Source organism: Micromys minutus (genome assembly GCF_963924665.1).
Source record: "Micromys minutus genome assembly, chromosome: 1".
NCBI classification, from domain to species: domain Eukaryota; kingdom Metazoa; phylum Chordata; class Mammalia; order Rodentia; family Muridae; genus Micromys; species Micromys minutus.
The window spans coordinates 259490983-259510212 of NC_137969.1; the positions used below are offsets into that span (position 1 = coordinate 259490983).

At 43.4% G+C, this 19230-nt stretch overlaps 1 protein-coding gene across 1 annotated transcript in view; it reads right to left on the minus strand.

Annotated features, from left to right (window-relative positions):
- The window catches only part of DNAH11 (dynein axonemal heavy chain 11), a gene marked incomplete at both ends in the record, with an annotated part of 271279 nt that overhangs the window by 60543 nt on the left and 191506 nt on the right, over window positions 1–19230 (minus strand). The window contains 4 exons of the mRNA XM_080921133.1: window positions 1335–1457; window positions 3216–3451; window positions 9410–9580; window positions 15426–15560. Coding sequence (XP_080777259.1) covers window positions 1335–1457; window positions 3216–3451; window positions 9410–9580; window positions 15426–15560 — 665 coding nt within the window. The remainder of the gene's footprint in view (window positions 1–1334; window positions 1458–3215; window positions 3452–9409; window positions 9581–15425; window positions 15561–19230) is intronic.

The following is a 19230-nucleotide window of genomic DNA, read 5'->3' on the forward strand; positions in this document are numbered from 1 at the left end:
CATGAGTGATGGAGAACCATCGCATTTTTAATATGTAAATTATGCCATTGCAAGTTGATGTTAAAGTTCGGAGAATACACATTTCCTTGACAAAAATTTTAGGTCTTCATAATGGAGCCAGCATCTTATTGACAAGGATTTCAGTTTGGTGCATCCCAGACTCTGCACCGCACTCTTACCACATCGTGCAAACCCTCAATTATATCTGTGTTAGGAGTTACAGTTTGTCAGGTGGCTTATTAGATTTTCTAAATGCACGTCTGGGTGAATTTGGGTTTATTAAACAATTATAAGTTGTCAGTCACTCTAAATCGATTTACTTGGGAAGCTGTATAATAAATAACCTAGCAATTGACTGGAGACTAAGAGTTAGTCACCCTTACATCTGCCCACTTCTACTTCCAGGAGAAATTGTGTAACACAAAAGGAGGCAGACACCTCAGAGGTAGAGTGGGAGACAAAGAAGAACCAGTTTGGGGAAGTTTTACCTCAGTGAAGGAAAAAAAAAAAGTTATTCAGTGAAGTCAGTGTAGGAATGGTTTATGTGTTCATCTGGACACAGGCATGTGTGTGCACGTGAGTGAGGAACTGTCTGTAACTGTGTTGTGGTACCTATGTGGAGGTCAGAGGCAGGTGCCCACCCTCGCCTTCCACTGTGGTGACAGTGTGGGACACTGAGAGAGGCACAGCCTTATTCTTTACTGCACACACCAGGCTAGCCCACCTTTGAGAGTCTGTGAATCCTCCTTCCTCCATCTCCCACCTCACAGTAGGAGGTCTGACACAGACAAGTGCCACCACACTCAGCTTCATGTGGGACATAAACTCAGACCCCAAGCTTGCACCACAGTGTCTCCATCTTCAAAGATGACTTCTCCACTAAAACAGCCCAGGCTCATGCCCTGGGCCGGCCTGATTAAATATGTCACTCCTGCTTCTGACTGGCTTAGCAAGGTGACAGAATGACTCACCTGAAGTGGTCTGGATGCCCCTAGGACGATGCTTAGGTGTGTAATGTTCCAAGGGGAATGAGGCCATTTGAACAGTTACACGTAAGACTTGGGGTGAGGCAACATACAGTATGTTGTTGTGTGAACTGAGCGTGCTGGACTGTTCTCAGACCACAGTATAGTCTCAGTCTATAATGCAGGAAGAAAATACGGGGGGGGGGGACTGCCAAGTGGAATGAGGAGTGAGTTCCGGTTGTCTAGGGTTGGTTTGTCGGTGGGGTATGGGTGTCATGGAATGGAGTTCAAAAAATGTCACCAAGCACTAGAGATGACAGCAATTCATATGACACAAGGCAAAGCTTAAGGAAACAACATAGTACGTACTTTCCTTTCCTTGTGGTGTTCCTGCCAAGCAGAGGACCTAGGACTGGGTCCACTGTTTCCTTGAGGTTCTCAATTAGGATGACATCACCGAAGGCCAGTGCTGTCTCGATGGCATTTAAAAACCTGAAAGTGTCGTCAGAATTGAGACAGTAAGCAAGATAGTATAAAGAAGCACAGGAAAACGTTCAAATTTGTCATGATTAAATTGTATTTTATGTAGCTATTTTAAACAAACCTACAAGAAACGTCTTAGTACAGTGTTAGGGAAGCTTTTACAAAAGAGTGCTTGGTCCCCTCTCCTATATTACATGTAGGATTACACCAGAAATTAGGGGTCACGTTTTGAGAGAAATTTTGTAGTCAAATATAAGCCAATTGCTTTGGATAACAATCAGTGTTTGAAATAACTACAAAGGCTCTGAGTATTATAAATATAAATTCACTCCATTTGCCCATTTAGAATAAACTAATCTAAGGCTGGAGAGATGGCTCAGTGGTTAAGAGCTCTGGTTGCTCTTCCAGAGGTCCTGAGTTCAATTCACAGTGACCACATGCTGACTCACAACTGTCTGTAATGGGATCTGATTCCCTCTTCTGTCTGATGTCCTATTCTGTCTTGGAGACATACATGCAATTAGAGGACTCATACATGGAATGGATAAGTAAATACATCTTTACAAAAGAATAAATTAAACCAAATGACTGTGGTTTTTCTTTTTTTAGTTTTTAAACCTCTGTCTCTCTCTGTGTGTCTCTGTGTCTGTAACTGTCTGTCTGTCTGTCTGTCTCTGTCTCTCTGTCTCTCTCCCTCCATCCCTTCCTCCCTCCCTCCCCCCTCCCTCGCTCCCTCTCTCTCTCTCTCTCTCTCTCTCTCTCTCTCTCTCTCTGTGTGTGTGTGTGTGTGTGTGTGTGTGTGCGCGCGCGAGTGTGTTAGGCCAGAGGCCAACTTTTGGTATTAGTTCTCAGGAGCTATCTGCCTTGTTCTTCGTGATTGAACTTGATGCTGGTCAGCAGCCCCCAAGATGCACATGACTCCATCTTCCCTGTGCTGGGATTTCATTCCATTTCTTGCCTTTACTGGAGATTGAACTCAAGACCTTATGCTTTCAGGGCAAACACTACTGACAGCCATCTTCACAGCCCTTTAAGTCCCATAAAGTGGTAAATGATTACTTAACGTCATGCCTGCTCTCTGAAAGCAATCTCTCCCTAACCAAAGTAATGAGGTTGGCAAGGTCTGCAGAAACTCAATAGTTCACTACATGGGGAAGGACAGGAGAGGGCTTAAGGCAGGAGGCCCCAAAGAATCTGTTCAACACTGAATGAAGGCCAGCCAGAGCTCACTGCATCCTACTGCTAAGACCTCACAGTTACAGGACACAGTAAAATGGCACCCAAGCAGACTCAGCTTTCAAAAATGACCAATGAAGCTAGTCTAGGAGATTGGGCATCCAGTGAGGGAACCTGTAACCATGATAGAATACTTCCTAGGCAACCAGTACACCCAGAGTCGTGACTGTAATCATCATTAGCCTGCAGGCATAATTCTTACTTCACTATATACCTGGAACTCTGGAGAAGGAGGACTTTGAGTTTCCATTCTTAGCCCAGGGGATTAATGTATCGATTAATGTATCGATTAATGTATCAATTAATGTATCAATTAATAATCAATTAATGTATCAATTTCAGATACAATATTCTTTTCCCTCCAACTAATTGGAGGCTGCCTAACATGAATATCTTTCAACAGAGATGCTTTGTAAGAGACATGAGCTAGAAAACCAACAAGCGGGACCAAACCGTGATGCTCTAAAGTGGTCGAATGGCCAAGGCCTCATCCAGATCAGACCCACGTCCCAGCAGGTAACCCCCACCTACCCTTTCTGGCCTAAGTCTGTGACTTTCAGGTCTGGCCCGTACTTGTTCTTGATCCACTTGATTCCCTGTTGCTGGGGATCGATCATGAGGGGCCAGCGTTCACAGTGAGTCAGGATGGCCGCGTTTTCAGCTGACATCCTGTCACTGGGTAGCCCTTGGTTATTCCAGGTGGCAATTGTAGCGTCGTCTGTCAGCATGGCGATCACATCCAGGCCTTCTGCTATCGGGATGGGAACCTTGGGAATCAAAGTTGAGCAGGGTCAGCTAGCAGCATGGCAGGGGAGAAGGGCTGATTGTGGTAGACAAGAAAATGAGCCTGAAGGCCAGAGAAAATGAAGTCAGGGGGTCAGACGTGGATTCTCCGCAGACTGTGCAGAGCCAAAGGCAATTGCAATATGAAACTAACTGAACACAGGCCATTCGGGATCCTGTCAGTAGTAGACTTGGGAACTATTTTATTAACTGCATCTGCCTGCTTCCTGGAGTGCATTAGGCAAGTCTGTGAAGTTTGGTAACCTTTTGGGGAGATGGGCAAGATGGTAACCTTTCGGGGAGAAAGCCTTGTGCTTCCCATCCATCCTGGGCCTTGGAACCTATGCCTACATCTGGCTTTTTTTTTTTTTTCTGACAGCCTTTCTCATGATTTCTTTTGAATCTCATCCTTGCTTTCCCATCCTCTTGTTTTAGCCAAAACCTGGCTTCCCTAAGCCCAGCAGCTCCCAAACCTGGGCTGTCTGTCTATTACAGTCAGATGGGATCTTAAACGAATCTCTCAACAGCTTTCCCCTCTTTAGCCCAAGGGCAGCTCCAACTGACATTAATACATTTAAGCAGTTTTTCTACTTTGTAGCTTTATTCACTATGAATGTGTGCCAGGGAAACAAGGCCCCGGCGATAACTTCAGGGTTTTCTTACGTGAAGACACTTCATAATCTGTGTACTCCCATCTCTGAAAAGGGGTATTGGGAGGGATGGCCATTTTTCTCTGAAGGTCACCCTGACCACCACCCCTCTGTCCTTAGCTGAAACGTAATTCAGAGGCTGACGTGGTCCAGCTGTGCAGTCCTCGGTGTGTTATTTTACCATATGGATTACTTCCCTCTGGTTCCCTTTGGCTTTCCTAGTTTGCTATTAACCTGCATGCGTGTATGAGCAGAAGCAGAGGTATCTTCCTCTTTCTGTGTTCATCTCTCTCTATGTGTGATATCACCATATCATTCGTACAGGACTGCAGTTACTGCTGCTGACCTCAGAATCCACCTTCTGTTTCCTGTGCACAGACCTCCTATGTGTGCTGTCACCATGTCTTCAGTGTGAGACTGAAGTTACTTGATCTCAGAATATATGAAACTATTTTACCATTGATCTGACATTTCAAATTCAATTCGCTGATTTTGGGCCTCTCTTCCCTCTTCATATACCTTAACAGCCTTAGGATACCTAGGCTATTACCCTGCCATGGGCTTTCTTTCTCATTATGGTAAATTATACACAACATAAGCATTGTTTTTAAACACCCACAGTCCAGTGGCACTAAGTACTCATGGTATTGTGGGGCTATTATCCATCTCCATCTATAGACCTTTCTCATCCTCCCAAACTGAATCATGTATCTCTTTAGAACATCCCCCATTCCCTCTACCCCAACTCCAGCATCTACTACTTCTGTGTCTGCCATTATGAATCTGACTTCTCTGCCTCACACAAGTCTATCATATAGGATTTGGTCTTATGCCTGTATTGTCTCAGTCAGAGTCATGTCAGCTGGATTCATCCATGCTACAGATTTCCTGTTTTACATTGAATAATATCCTATTCTATGCCTATGCCATGTGGAAAAAAAATCCGTTCACCTGTCCCTGGATCTCTTCCAACCTCTTGGTTTGTCATAAGCAATGCTTCAAGGTACCTGAGCATGCGGGCATGCTGGAGTCTCCGCTTTCATTTCTTTGGAGCATGTATTCATGAGTAGGGTTATTAAGTCATAATTGTGATTGTATATTTAATTTTGATGGATCTTATATTTTATCTACTTCTGGCTAAACTCAGGTTTCTAGCTAACATATGCCTCTTCTGCTTGAATTTTGGTCTGCCAGCCCCATGGCCTCCCTGCTTCCTTCACTTCTGGCTGTCTGCCTGAAACTTTGAACCTGGCTGGATTCAGTATCACTGTCTTCTCATGCCTTGCTTAGACCTTGACAAGCTTCATTATGGTGACTATCGTCATGATAAATAAAGACTTCCGTTCCCTTGGGATCTCCCTATACCAAGATGAAGTTCAGCCCACTTTTCCTGGTAGAAAATGGGAGATTAGAACACACGCCCTTGTGAGTTCTGTCACCCACCTCCATTCCTCTGTGTGGCATCATCTACATGACAGAATTATGGGGGACACAACACTCCTCCATATGAGAATGACAAATGACGCACCAATTCATCTATATTCCCCTTTAACTTCTGGAATTCAGACTCTTAAACTACCTGTCCTGCTTCTGGGTTTGCTTCCCAGCACTGCAAAATGGTCAAACAAGCAAGAGCTGTGCTAAAGGAGAGAGGCATGATGGGAGATGGGGTTTCAGTTCTATCTAGTTCTGGATAAACTTAACTGAAAAAAGGAGTTGATGGGTGGGAGACACAGTATGTCCTCAGAGAAGACATCCTAGGCAGAGGGGGAAGGCAGTGCGAAGGCCCGAGGTTGAACAACTTGGAGGATGTATGAAGTGGATGGCAAGGCAAGAGCAGAAGAGAAAGGAAATCCGAGTGAGGTCCAGGGAAACAATTGACAACCTATGAAGGTCTGAAGCTGTGGGAGAACACTTGGATTCTGTTCTGAGTGCAGCTGAGGATCATTCAAGGGATTTAAGAAGAAAATGGACTTTCACTCTTGAAAGCTCAGACTGGATGATATATTCAGAGGCAATTTGAAGGATAGACAACATATCCTAGACTTGTAGAAAGGCATTTGTGGGTTCTTATAGCAATCTAACAGAATATGATGGCTTGGACCAGAAAACACTTGACTCTAAGTATATACAGCTTCTTGAATGGATTGGGTGTAGATATGACATGAAAGGGAACACGGAGGTGACAGGAGGGAGCTGCCAATAAACACAGGAAAAGCTGAGTGGAGGAAGTGATGAGGGCAAGCCATGAGATCATATTACTCCACCTGAGGCAGCTCTCAGACATTCAATCGAGTACAGGAGCCACATAGTCTGGGCTGGAAGTACACATTTGGAGGTCAGCAACATGAAGACAGTGGACGGCCATTACCTGGGTAAATGATAAAGATGGTGCGGGTGGAAAGGGAAGTGGACTGACCAGCAAAGTAAGATCAGAGAGGGTGGTGTCTTCAGACAAGGCAGAGAAGGCATAGGTGTCAGGAGGCACAGCCAAGTCCATGGAGCCTACCAACAGCCAAACTCAAGGAAAATGGCAAACATTAGTACTGTTCACAAACTCTGACAGGCACGTGTTGGGATGAAAGCTTGTCTAGAGTGACCAGAGTGGGAAAAAGAGGCCATCCCTCTAAGGATTCACACAGAAGGCAGAGGATATGGGCCTAAACAATGGTCAGGGATAGATTAGCTGGGGTTCTACACCGTCACCTTGCAGATGTCAAAGAACTCTTTGTATCCTTGATTTTGAGCACTAGTCTATTCTAGCTTCCCATGTCTCCTATAGGACTTGGTTGTGATTCCATAGTTTTAAAATATTTTTTAATGTCTTGAAAGACAAGGGTTTCTGATGGCTCTGTTTTAAAATGTTCTCGGCTATTCTTAAAAGCCTCCAACACACTGTATAATCATTGAGTGAAGGGAAAACACAATTTTCCTTGGGGCTTTAACTTGAGTAAAATTAAATTTATTCATTAAATAAGCCATGGACCAATATATTTAGACTATCTACATATAATCTATATAGTAATATAGATTAAATATATACTAAATTAAAAATATGGTTAATAGTAATACATATTAAAATAATATGTATTGTTCAGTCTGGTCATTTTTGCGAACATTTGAAGACAACCAAGTCTCAATGTTCAGACGAGAGTTTCTTCCAAGGTTACCTTACCAATGTCTAAATCGTCAATAAATGACGTGCTTGGTTTGCAGATTTGTAATTTCCACAAATCATGCTTGGTAACCGGTTTGTATCCAAACCAGTAGATGGCTTAGGATATCCCCCAGGCAAACTGACAAACCAAAGACAGGCAGGGGATAGCCACAGACACACAGAGCTCCTATAGACTGAGGAGAAATACAGGAACTGCTAGGGGAAAAAATCAGTTAAACAGTAGCATTGATGAGTCATCACGACTTCTGTTCCAATGCCCCCCCACTGCCACTGCATATCTGGGATCTGAGTCCACACCTCACTGTAACTGGATCTGGAGGAAAGGACTGTAAGCAGCTGAGAAATCGCTGTGCTTAACTCCACATCTCTGGAGCTCATTCATCTGGGTCCTGCAGAGGCAGGAGATTCCTCCCAGCAGAATCTCACTTCTCTTACAGTGTGGACTAGTGTCCTTTAGTTTAGTTATGCCCAGAGACGAGCGGGAGGAGGGGCTGGTCGATTTAATGTCTGTCTCTGTGTGGCGACTTACAAAACACTAAGGAACCAGAGCTATAGTGACAGAGAACTACACGGGTTTTCCTGGGGAGAATCTTCGGGTCCCAGATAAACAGGCCTTCTGTGGGAATCAATTCTTATTAGCATATATTACATGGAAATTGTAATTTTGCTTTAGTCACATATTTAAGAGGTTAATTTGGGACAACTTAATTATGTAATCTTTATGATCTCTTAGAAACAGTTTTTCTTTTTTTTTCATAGACTCCTGGGTTTAGAATTAAATGGGAAAAATAAAAACCAACCGATGTGGAATCTTCTAGAAGTACAAATGGACTCAGACTAGCAGTTAAAGACCAGTTTTAAAACTAATGTAGAAAAGGCAAGTTTCTGGCGTAGAAAACACTGACTGATTTGGCACATACGTTTATATCTCAGCACGAAGTGAGCAACTACGCCAGGAAGCCAGTGCTTAACAGCCTTCGTGTTAGCAGTGAATTTCCTCACCATTCTGGGAGAATGAGAATCCAGCGCTGCTAAGAGTGACAGTAGAGAGAAGGAAACATTACAGTAGGTACCCGGCGGTCTGCAGTGGTCCCAGGATGACCTGGACGAACACAAGAAGAGTTGAGCATGGAGAAGGCAAGATGAAGAAGGTAAAAACGGCAAGAGGAGAAACAGACAACGGTCACTCTAGAAACCCGGGGAGGCCTAAAAACTGGGCGAAATCAGTAGACTGACTCAGACCTAACCAGATCCCTGATGATATTTAAAGACCAGCCTTGAAATTTAGGGAATGACATACAAAATTCCATGTAAGAAGCCCTCAGTAGAAAAGCAAGTTTTGAGATTATAGGTGTGCGAAATAATTTAGTTACAGTGGGATTTTGCCATGAAAACGATGAATTATGTGCCTTTGGGGATGAGATTCTCCTAAAACAGTGATTTCCTTGAAATCACCGACTTTCTGTTGGCATGTGCGTAGTTGTGAGAAGAGGGGACGTTCACACACAGAGGGTTGAGGATGTCCTAACGTTCTAGTGAAGGGATGTAGACCGGAGGGCAACTTCATCAATCCCTAGGGTGGTGTCACAAGAAGACTGTAGTCTGGACGCCAGGTGGGCTGACTTCCTGCTCTGTGGCGGGCATCGTTTAACATTTCTGCTCTTCTGTTTTCTCAACCACACATGGGGGATCTTAAGCCATAGGATTTCAAATATTTCAGCTCTTTAATTTTATGTCATGTATGAATTCCATGGTTCAAAGGTATGGTAAGCTTTTTTTTTAATGATATTTTACAAAATGCTGCACTTTAGTTTGAACGCAATCTTGAAAAATCCTTAATAGATACCAATATTGGCGAGAAGACAAAACGCTGTATGCTGTTCGATAATCGAGCATTCTGACTTTGCTTCCTTGTCTTGTGAGATGCACCCTCTAACCATGAGAGTCTCTGTTCTTTTCATCTCCAGGTACAAATCATCATTAAAATGAGATAAACAGAACAAGACAGTGGAGATGCCATTACGCAGGTACCAGGTATCCTGGCGTACGTACAGTGCCACTGGTGGGGTTCCTCTGTGCCACTCCTCACTGACAGAGTGAAGGAAGGGCCTCACCTTCTGCTGCAGAAAGGGAATCCACTTGCAGTCTACCAGCTCCTGGCGATACTGTCTTGTGAAGGACCCGATGTAAGACACAAACGCCGCCGTGAGCAGCACATCTCCACACAGTGTCTTCTCTTGAGTTTCAAACGACTTAATGGACTGACCCCATCGAATCTTCTCTGACTGAAAGATAAAATTACCCATATGTAATTACAGGGTGAGCGGCAACTTGCAAATGCTTAATGTAATTACCTGACAACACAGTTCAGGGCTGTGGCCTCCCGCGCCATCTCTAGGGGAAGAGAGTGGGACTGGGTGAGGCAGCTGTTATAATATTTCGCACATATGAAACCCATCAGCACCACACAGTTCTCCCACTGCCTCCCGCCAGGTTCAGCAGCACCTGACATGAGCTGGTTCATGGTTTCTCAGTTGTACTAACTCTTTAATCATGGGGGGGGGGCTCTTCTTAACAGGTCAATCAATCGCTTCCCTGTCCCTCTGGGAGAATAGAGCTAAGACCTGCTCCTGCAAGTAAATGATGTTAGCATTTTATGTAAAAAAGAAAAACCTCACTATGCAGTGCCGCCTGGCCTCCAGTTTGCTATGCATTTACTCCAGTCTCGCCGGTCTCTCTAGTGCTGGCGTCCCGTGGCTGTGTAGCGCCATGCTCAACTGCTAGAATGCTCACTGTCAGCCTGGCTGGTCTTCACTCCTGCCCCCCTTTTGTTTTTGGTAACAGCACTATGCTGCTTATACCAACATTTTTTTCTTAATACATTGGCTATAGGCTGAATGGACAAAGGAAATTGCCAAATATCTTTCATGTTAATTAATTAAAACATAAAGCTTAAATAACCATTTATTCTGAATTCTGTTAATTAAAGAATGATTCCAGTAGTCACTGAATTCAGGGCATTTTTTTAGTATAATCATTCAATCAGCAGAGGAAACTCTGAGCCATGTTCGATGATGGGAATCAGGACCTAGTTGGCCTCAGTGACAATACGCTCAGAAACTGTGTTGAAGTCCTTCTATTTAGTGGGCTGGTCATTTAAAATCTGATTTACAGGTTAAGTATGTGGAGCCCCTAATATTGGATTTGTATAAAACTGCAATAAATATGTATGGATTGCCTGAGCTTCAGGGTAGTTCACTAATTCACTCCATTTTGAGGCATGTTGAAAATTAATACATTCTAAGGACCTGAAAATTAATAAGCACCATGATGATCAGCAATTTCATAGGATAAGGAAAGAGAATCCCAAGACCCTTCCTTCCTTTCAGGAAAAAATAAAGGCCACAGGAAACATGACTGACAAACTACACAAAAGCTAGAATCCCGGCTTCCTGTAACCAGAGGAACACGCATAGGTGAGTCTTGGAGCTCCTCATAAGAGCATCCGGGACACAGGTGGACGGTTCCTGGAGCCAGTCAATGAGCTCCGTTACCATCCCAGCTACACTGTCAAAGACAGGAGGTCTAGCTCTTACTGCTCTTTTCAGAATTCATTACTTTCCTTCCTCAGCCACAGACAATACATCCGGCGTGCTCCGGACGCCTCTGCTCATCTACCTCCCTTCTGTGCTGCTGCTTTGTGAATGATAATAAAGTGTACCTACCTCATTCTCCAAAACACCTCGGACTTGAAGATTTACTAAACACAGACTTATTGGCTGTTGAGAGCGTCAATAATTTCATCCCACCACCCCCACAGCATAAATCATTACTGACACTGGCTAACAAGGGTTTAAGAGTTGGAACTTGTCCTGTAATAAATTTCCGGACAGTTAAAAATCACTATAATTTTATTCTAATGCATTATAGATTGCCTGTAATGTCATCCTGGCTGGGGTGACCCATTTCTAATTTTGAACAGCTGTTCAGCTCAGGAGTTAGTTAATGATTAAATATAAATTGCCTGATTTATTAGTCTGAATGGCTGAGCTTCTAGGTCAATGCTATACAGAGAAAACCATCAGTCTTGATGCTTTTCAGAAGTTAACTGTCTCCTGTTCTAGTGAGAAAGAATTTATCCTCACAGGAAAAAAACTGACATGTTCAATTAATCCCTCAAAATATTTTTTTCCTTCTTAACAACATGCAAGCTCACCCCCTCTTCTTATTGTCTAAATTAGTTAAGTCCGAGCTTTGAGACAATCCCTGTGAATTAAAGATACTTGGAAAAGGCTGCCTCTGTCATGATAGAATATTTAAATACCTCAGAAGGAGTCTAATTACATGATATTTTAAAATGTACCCAAGTGGTAAACACTTCAACTACTTAAATCTCACCACATTAAATGGAAGTAGCTGCAAGAACTAATAATGGTGAACTTCATCAACTATTCATTTCTCTCTCTCTCTCTCTCTCTCTCTCTCTCTCTCTCTCTCAAGCAGAAGAAACTCCTATAACTCTACCTGGAATCAAATGGTTCAAAATATACTAAGCTCCTTTTTTCAAAAAGTTTATATTTGGAGAAAAAGAAACACACAAAACCATACATGCATGCCCCCCCCCATGACTCTGGAAACATTGTGGAAGATTGGGCAGAAAGACAGAAGTCAGCCAGAAGTAACAGCAAGAAGTCAGGGAGGATCCAGGCCCAACAGATATTTTGGACATGACAGGATCCTTGAACTCATGAACTCACAGCAACTGTGGTTGCGGTATAAGACCCGAACAAGATCAAGCCAGTCAGCACTCAGCAAGAATAGAGGAGGGGTTCACTAGGTTCCATTCCTCACTGAGGAGCTTTCAGCAAGTGAGAGATGCTTAGAATGGGAGAGTCAGCTTTCTTTAACTGTTTTCTTTATCTGTGGAGTCCATGGTAGGCTGCTCGTGATCCAGTGAATGGCCCTACACCTGTGCACATACAGGCAGTGCTGATGGGATTTAGTGCACAAGAGAGCATGAAGAGAAAGAGGAAAAGACAAAGTTGGCAAGATGTTGGGGGAAGAGGCTGGAAGGTGTTGGAGTGAATATAACCTAAACACACTACATCCATATATGATATTGCCAAAATGGGCAAAAGCCCCAGGTAGACTCTCTGAGGAGAGCCAAGGAGGGTATGGAAATCCAGCAGAAGAAACATGGAAGTATCCAGGAGCCATCACTTAAAGCTTACAGAGAGTGCTCTGAGCAAGGTGCTTAGCTACTAAGGAGAGTCAGGCAAACTGGGCTGGCTGAGGCTTTACACTGCTTCTCAACTGTAAGGGGAGAAACAGCCCTCAGTGAGCAATGAGAGGCATGTACCTACTCCAGGGAGATGCTGCGATGAGGGTGAGCAAGGAAGGTGAGAAGCAGTGAGACTGACCTCCACAGCAGAACCACAGATGCTCCAGTGACTTGGCTGTTTGTGTGACACCACGAGGAACTAAGGCCAATCCAGAGCTGAAAAGGTTTTGACCAGAAGCACAAGAGGGGATTGCTGGGACTGAGACTGCACACAGGTGAACCCTGTACTCACATGGTAACAGCCTCAGAAGCTTGGCGCACTAAAGTTGTAGCCAGTTTAAGTTGGATTTTAGAAAACAGTATATGGTTGGTGTGGCGGCTTATGCTTGAGATATCGGTACTTAGGAAGCTGAGGCAGGAGGATCATCATGAATCAGAAGCCAGTCTCAGTCACACTGTAAGGCTAGCCTGGGCTGGAGAGTTAGACTAACTCAGAAGTGTGTGTGGGTGTCTTGGTGGCAGGTGTGTGTACGGGTGTGTGAGGGCAGGGGAGTGGGTGGATAGGTATGTCTGAGGGTCTGGGGTGTGTGTGAGTAGAGCAGATAGCCTAATACAGTCATAAGAAACCAGGCCATTGTGGACTCCTGCTCCCTCAGATCTTTTTTAAAGTGGGGGTCTGCCAGACCACCTTCCAGGAAAGTTAGGTGTTTTTAAAGAAGAGAAAAAAATCTCAGATAGCTGTATGTTTTTCTTTTTCTATGGAGGAAAAGCTTGATGCTATTGTCTATCAGTCTTTGAGGTATTCCAAATTAGGAAGAACTCAGATTCATCAGTAGGTGCACAGAAATGTAATATATCCATGCAGGGCCATGGCATGGGTAAACCTCGAGAAGACCTTGCTAACCAACCAACAAAGACCCAGGTGTTTGAAACTCCTAAAGTCGGCAGGCTTGTGAAGACGAAGAAGTTGTCAAGGGCCGGACGTGTTGCTAGGGTTCAGAGAAGGATCTCTGGGGTGCAGGAGGGGCAAACAAGAAGGATATTGTAAAGTCACATAGTAGGGAAGGTTATGCAGATGAGAGAACTCAGTGATGTACTTTAAAGAGCAAGCTTCAGAGTAGAATTATATCTCAGTGACACTGTTTGAGCATAAGCTACCTTAGGCACCAGGATGGTAGGATATCAATATTAGTATATAAATGCTTAAAAGTCTACAACCCGAAAATACATCACTAAGAAGCACACGGTCATGTGACTAAAATACCTCAAAGACTGATAGACAATAGCATCAAGCTTTTGTGTGGAAACACCAATGATTGCACCTGCTGAATCATGTGATAACCTCATGTTTAACACTGTGAGGAGTCCCCAAAGTGTTTTTCCCCCTAAGGGGATGATCTATTTTACTTTCCAACAAGTAACACACTACGGTCACAGTTTCCCCATGATGGTGACAACATCTTTATAGATTCACCAGCAATTACAACTGCCCATGTTTTCTATGATAGCTTACCTTACAGGGCGCTTCGCAGTTTTGATATGCGTTTCCATAGTGACTAATGTTGAGCATATTTTCATGCCTTTGGCCTGTTGTAAGTCTTAGATGGAGAAATATCTGCTTTTGTCCCTTGCTTATCCTTTTTTATTTTTATAGGAAACATAAGATTCATCAAAACCACACATGGATAATGCACTTTATGTATTACCCAGATCCCCATTTAAGGAAGAAGGAAGCAGAATAAAAGAGCTTCAAAGACTTGTCCCAATCATCTAATATGATATAACAGAACAAATCTATTTTCTTGTCAGCAACTTATCACATCTGAGAACACGCTCAACTGTGCATGATTATACATGGAAGAGTTGATGAGATCACTCTAAGACTTTTCTCAATAGAAAACCATTCATGCTAGTGTGCCAGTCACCCATAGGAAGTGTGAACACCACGAATATAAACCGTCAGTTTTCATATGAGAGTATGGTCTGCTAGTGTCAGTCAGTGGTAAATGGCTTAGTAGGTGTCCTGGGCTCTACATTATATCTTAGGGAAAACCACCACAGAGAAAGAGAAAGGGGAGGTTAAAAAAAATAAGTGATGGCCTACCAGTCACCACACCTCATCATCTCCAAGTGGCTAAAATGCAACTAATTCCCGACAAACTGGTATTTTTAATTAAAATATTATCATAAAAAACTTTCAAATAAAAAAAGACATACTTAAATTAACCAGACACAAAGTCTGCACATCCCAGTGAACTTGTCTAGAGTTAGAACAGCCGTTCTCAAGCTGTGGAGCTCCATGTTGTATTTTACAGTAATGGAAAGTCATGGAAGAAAATGTAAAGCTAATCGTTCAGTTCTAACTCTGTTGCAGATCTTTCCTTCCTTCCTTCCTCCCTCCCTCCCTCCCTCCCTCCCTTCCTTCCTTTCTTTTGGTAGTAGAAAATAGTGAAGGTATAAAAACCAGTGACTGTTTTGAAATGGAAATTTATACATATATAAATGTATACATATATACATATCCAAACACTGGTCATTTTTTACTTTGTTTTTAGGCAGAGTCTTGTGTTAGTCACTTTGACCTTGAATGTGCTTTTTTAGCTAAGGATAACCTTAAATTCGCTAGTCTTCCTATCTCCAAATCCCAAATGCTGAGCATATAAGCCTATACCATCATGTCTGGGTTCATGGTTTTTGACTTCTTCCTTCTGGTAACTTGTATCCTTAAGTCTGCGTATTGATTACATATTCTTCAATACTATGTTTAGTGATTGAGAACAAACAATCATTCAATCCAAAGCCATCAACGTGAATATTTCAGTGAGACTTTTGAAGAAAAGATAACTTGCCTCAAGCTCACTGACCAGTCTGTTGGCCAGATCAATTGTCTTATTGGTTTGATTCACTTCATCCTGACACCGGACCTTCTCAGCTGTTGCCTTTTCAAACGAAGCTGTAAGTCTGCTCAGATTATGATCCAGATCCTAAGAGAAGGAGTAAAAATCAACTTCAGAGATATTTTTAATTATGACAAACATTACAGCTACCAGAACACACCTGTTGACTAGAAACAAGTCCCTTCTTTCCTTTGCTCTTTTACCACATGTATTTATGGAAGACAGGAAGCCATGATGGTGACCAATATTTCACAAGCACCCTAGACAACAGTTTGCTATATGGCAAGATATTTCCTGCTTCCTCTCTCCTGGTGTGGTGCACAGAGGAACTGAATTGAGTGATGTTCCCTAAGACTCAAATGTACTGTGAGTCCAACCCCTCTGTCTGGGTGCATAAGTCCCATCCTCAGGAGAGACCATGTTAGTCATTAGTTTAGAGCATAGGCTGTCTTACTCTGTGACCCAGACTGGTTTGATCTCTCAACTGCCCTTCTCTGCCTCTTCAGTGCTAGGGTTGGAGGTGTGTGCCTCTGCCTGACTCAGTGGCACTGTGCCAAAGGTGGAGGTTTGTTTGTGCTTTTACACCTTCTGGGTCTTCATTTACTCTGTACAGAACTGAGACAGAGAAGGAAGGTGTCAGTTGCTGGACCCCTTCAGACTGCATCAATCTAACTTGTTAGATTTCTCTTCTGGGAATTAGGCATTGAGACTCGGATATAATGTGTTATCTTATCAAAAAAACTTGGATATGTCTATTTGGTAGTGGGGGTTGCTTCACTGAGAGGGAGACCATCCATCTTCAACCCTGGATGCAGAGAAACAAACTAAACAGTGAAGATCAAAGGCTCTTGTAAGGAGAAGCAAGATGAGCTACTGTACATTCTTGAGGGTTTCCAAGAGACATTTCCTGAGAGGTCCAACCACAGTTTCTCCTGTCAGCCATGTGATTTCCGTTTGTAGCTTAAGACATTTTAAAAGAGTTTACATACAGCCAAAAAGATGTCAGATGGTTATGAGATATCTCACTATGGCCATCTTACTACTACTCAGCTTTACTCTGTTCTTTTCTCTGTTGAGTATTTAGCTCTGAGGCTTATCAATATGTATACTGAGTCTTTGTGAAAACTGTCCATCAAAACACCCACCAACAACTTGCAACCTGCTCCAAAAGGTTACAAGCTAATCTTTGCAGGATATCACGCCCTCCCCCCATCTCTCCTCGGAAGCCATCCCAGTATGGAGTTTATCACTTGGTCCTCAAGCTACACTCTCAACATGGTTCCCTTCCCAGGTGGTTCACTCTGCCCACCCTGTTGCTTCTGTCCTAAGTGGACATGACTGTCCAGCATGTTTCTTTACCCCACCGCCCGGCACAAACATGAATCTAAAACCTGGTAGCTTTTCAAGCAGGTTTATATATTAAATTCACAAACTCTCTACACAATAAGCTCACATACAATGGACAAAGATATAAACTGTTGTTCTATATGAGATGAAAGGACCTATAAAAACATTAAAAATATTCATATTTACCTATCGACAATTAAGTCCACTTGGATCTAGATCCTCCTTCTCCAGATCCATCTTGATTTCCCCCCCAGAATCTCCCTTCTGCCTCCTACCTACACTTCTGCTCCTAGACCTTTCGCCACCTAGCTCTCTTCCGTCCAATCATATATCACCTTAATATAAACCTACAACTTTTCCTATAAACATTAAATTTCTTCTAATGGCTATACCACAAAGTCATCAAGAATAGGTAACATCTAAATTTTGGTCAAAAGAGTGGTGGAAATCATTTTTATACGTATTTATCCTAGACTTCTCTAAATCAGTTGCCTTTGCTGTTGACATGGTTCTATTCCACCAGAATATCATGGGTGTCAGGGAAGAGCATACTGGCTGGGCAGGAGGAGGGTGTGGCCAGGTGACCTGGGTGAGGCAACGTAGTGAAGGCCTATTGAATGGGCTCCCGAGGAGAGAGAAGGGTGTGAGTTACTAAGAGAGTTACTAGAGGAGAAATCTTCTAAGACTACTGGTTGCCTTGTAGGAACCATTGCCGTGGAGAGGCCTTGCAACAGGCAGGCACAACCCAGTGCATTCCCGGGATACTCAGGGAGCCATTGCTTTGGTCTGTGCCTTGGACAGTTGATCTCACTATACCTTTTATAACTTGCCTTGAGATTTCTAGAAGAACCTCTATGAGAAAATGGCTCACCCCTTTTTATCAAGTTGACCAGTAGTGGCCAGTAACACAGCAGGCCTAGTATACGTCTTTATAAAAGGCCTATGTGGCCACAGGGATAATTTAAAGGTTCTAGACAGCAGTGGCTTGACATGTACCCTCAGCCTTTCTTGCTCTTTCTTCACACATTCACATGGCAAGCCTGAAGTACAAACTTGTCACCCCAAGCATTCCAATGTGTTCTCAATAAAAACTCTCTAAGTCCTGACCGCTACCACATCCACGGACTTTCTACAGGAAAATAATGGAATTGGGTCTACAAAATATCCTGTTTTCTGTACACCAAAAGGCCTCTCAATCCAGCAGGCAGAGAGGACAGAGCATCTGTTAGCCACCTTCAGCTGAATGTCCTAGAAATAACCGGCAGGGTCCTCAGGATGGGGTTGGGGGTTGGGGGCAGGGAGGAGATGCATGCAGAGCTCAACAGGGCCTTGAAAGCAGAAGCTATAGAGGATTAACCCTGGACACCAGCTCTTGAACAACAGCACTTCACCCTTCATTCCCTTTGTTCATATTCAGACTCAAGAGATAGGAATCAATTTAGTGTATCCTGGATCAAATATGTATCCAGGCCTTGTCCAGGAAGTCATCCCAGCTAAATGAGTGTCACGTGAAGAGAGAGAGAGGTCTCACAGATAAAGGAGGCTGGTTCTCTTCATACAAAGCAGACTCTGGGCCAAGCCACCTGAACACTCACTTACATCCTCATGAGAGGCCACTATTTTCATCTCAAATGACAGAAGAGAACCCGGAGGCGGGCGGGCTTCTATGAGCTGTCAGTCTGCTGGAGCTTCTTTGTGCTTCCCCGCCATGCACCTCACCCTCTCTATGTCCACATGTCTTCCTCCTCCTGCTCTTTGCATATGTCAGCAAGCTGTGATTCCACCTTGGCCCTATGCCACAACTGTCCCTGCCCCGGTGGAGGTCCCCCACAAAGCCCTCTCTGGTTGCCTTTGAACTTGTTTTTCTGTCCTTAGACATCTTTCTTTCCAGCATCCTCTCAGCTGTTGAGAAGCTATTTGATGGTGTCATTAACCTATTAAAATCTTTCCCAGTCAGATAAAATTGAACTTCTGTAGCATGAAAGGCTCAGAAGGCCTTTGCTCATCTTTGCAAATGCCTTTCATCCTTCCTGCCTTCAACCTTTCCTGCTGTCAGTGTCCCTGCATCTGTCTTGGTGCCCTTGCCTATTGTGATTCCTCAAGAGTCCCCCTGCATCTTCCCCTGGTCCTCCATCCCTGCAGGAACGCCTTTCCTATCCTTATCACTATGACTCCTAGGCAGCTTTCAAAGGGCATGTCAAGCATGCCTTCGCTAGCCAGCTTTCTAATTTCCTTGGTACCATAGTTGCATTTGTATATGCTTAGAATGTCACACCAAAAAACTAGTGGGTATGTTTTCAAAACTAGTAAAAATGACAATAGTCATGGCTATAGATATTTCCCGAGCATTGAGTGTATAAACTCAATCCCATGCTAAATTTATACATTATGCATTTAATCATGGCAATCT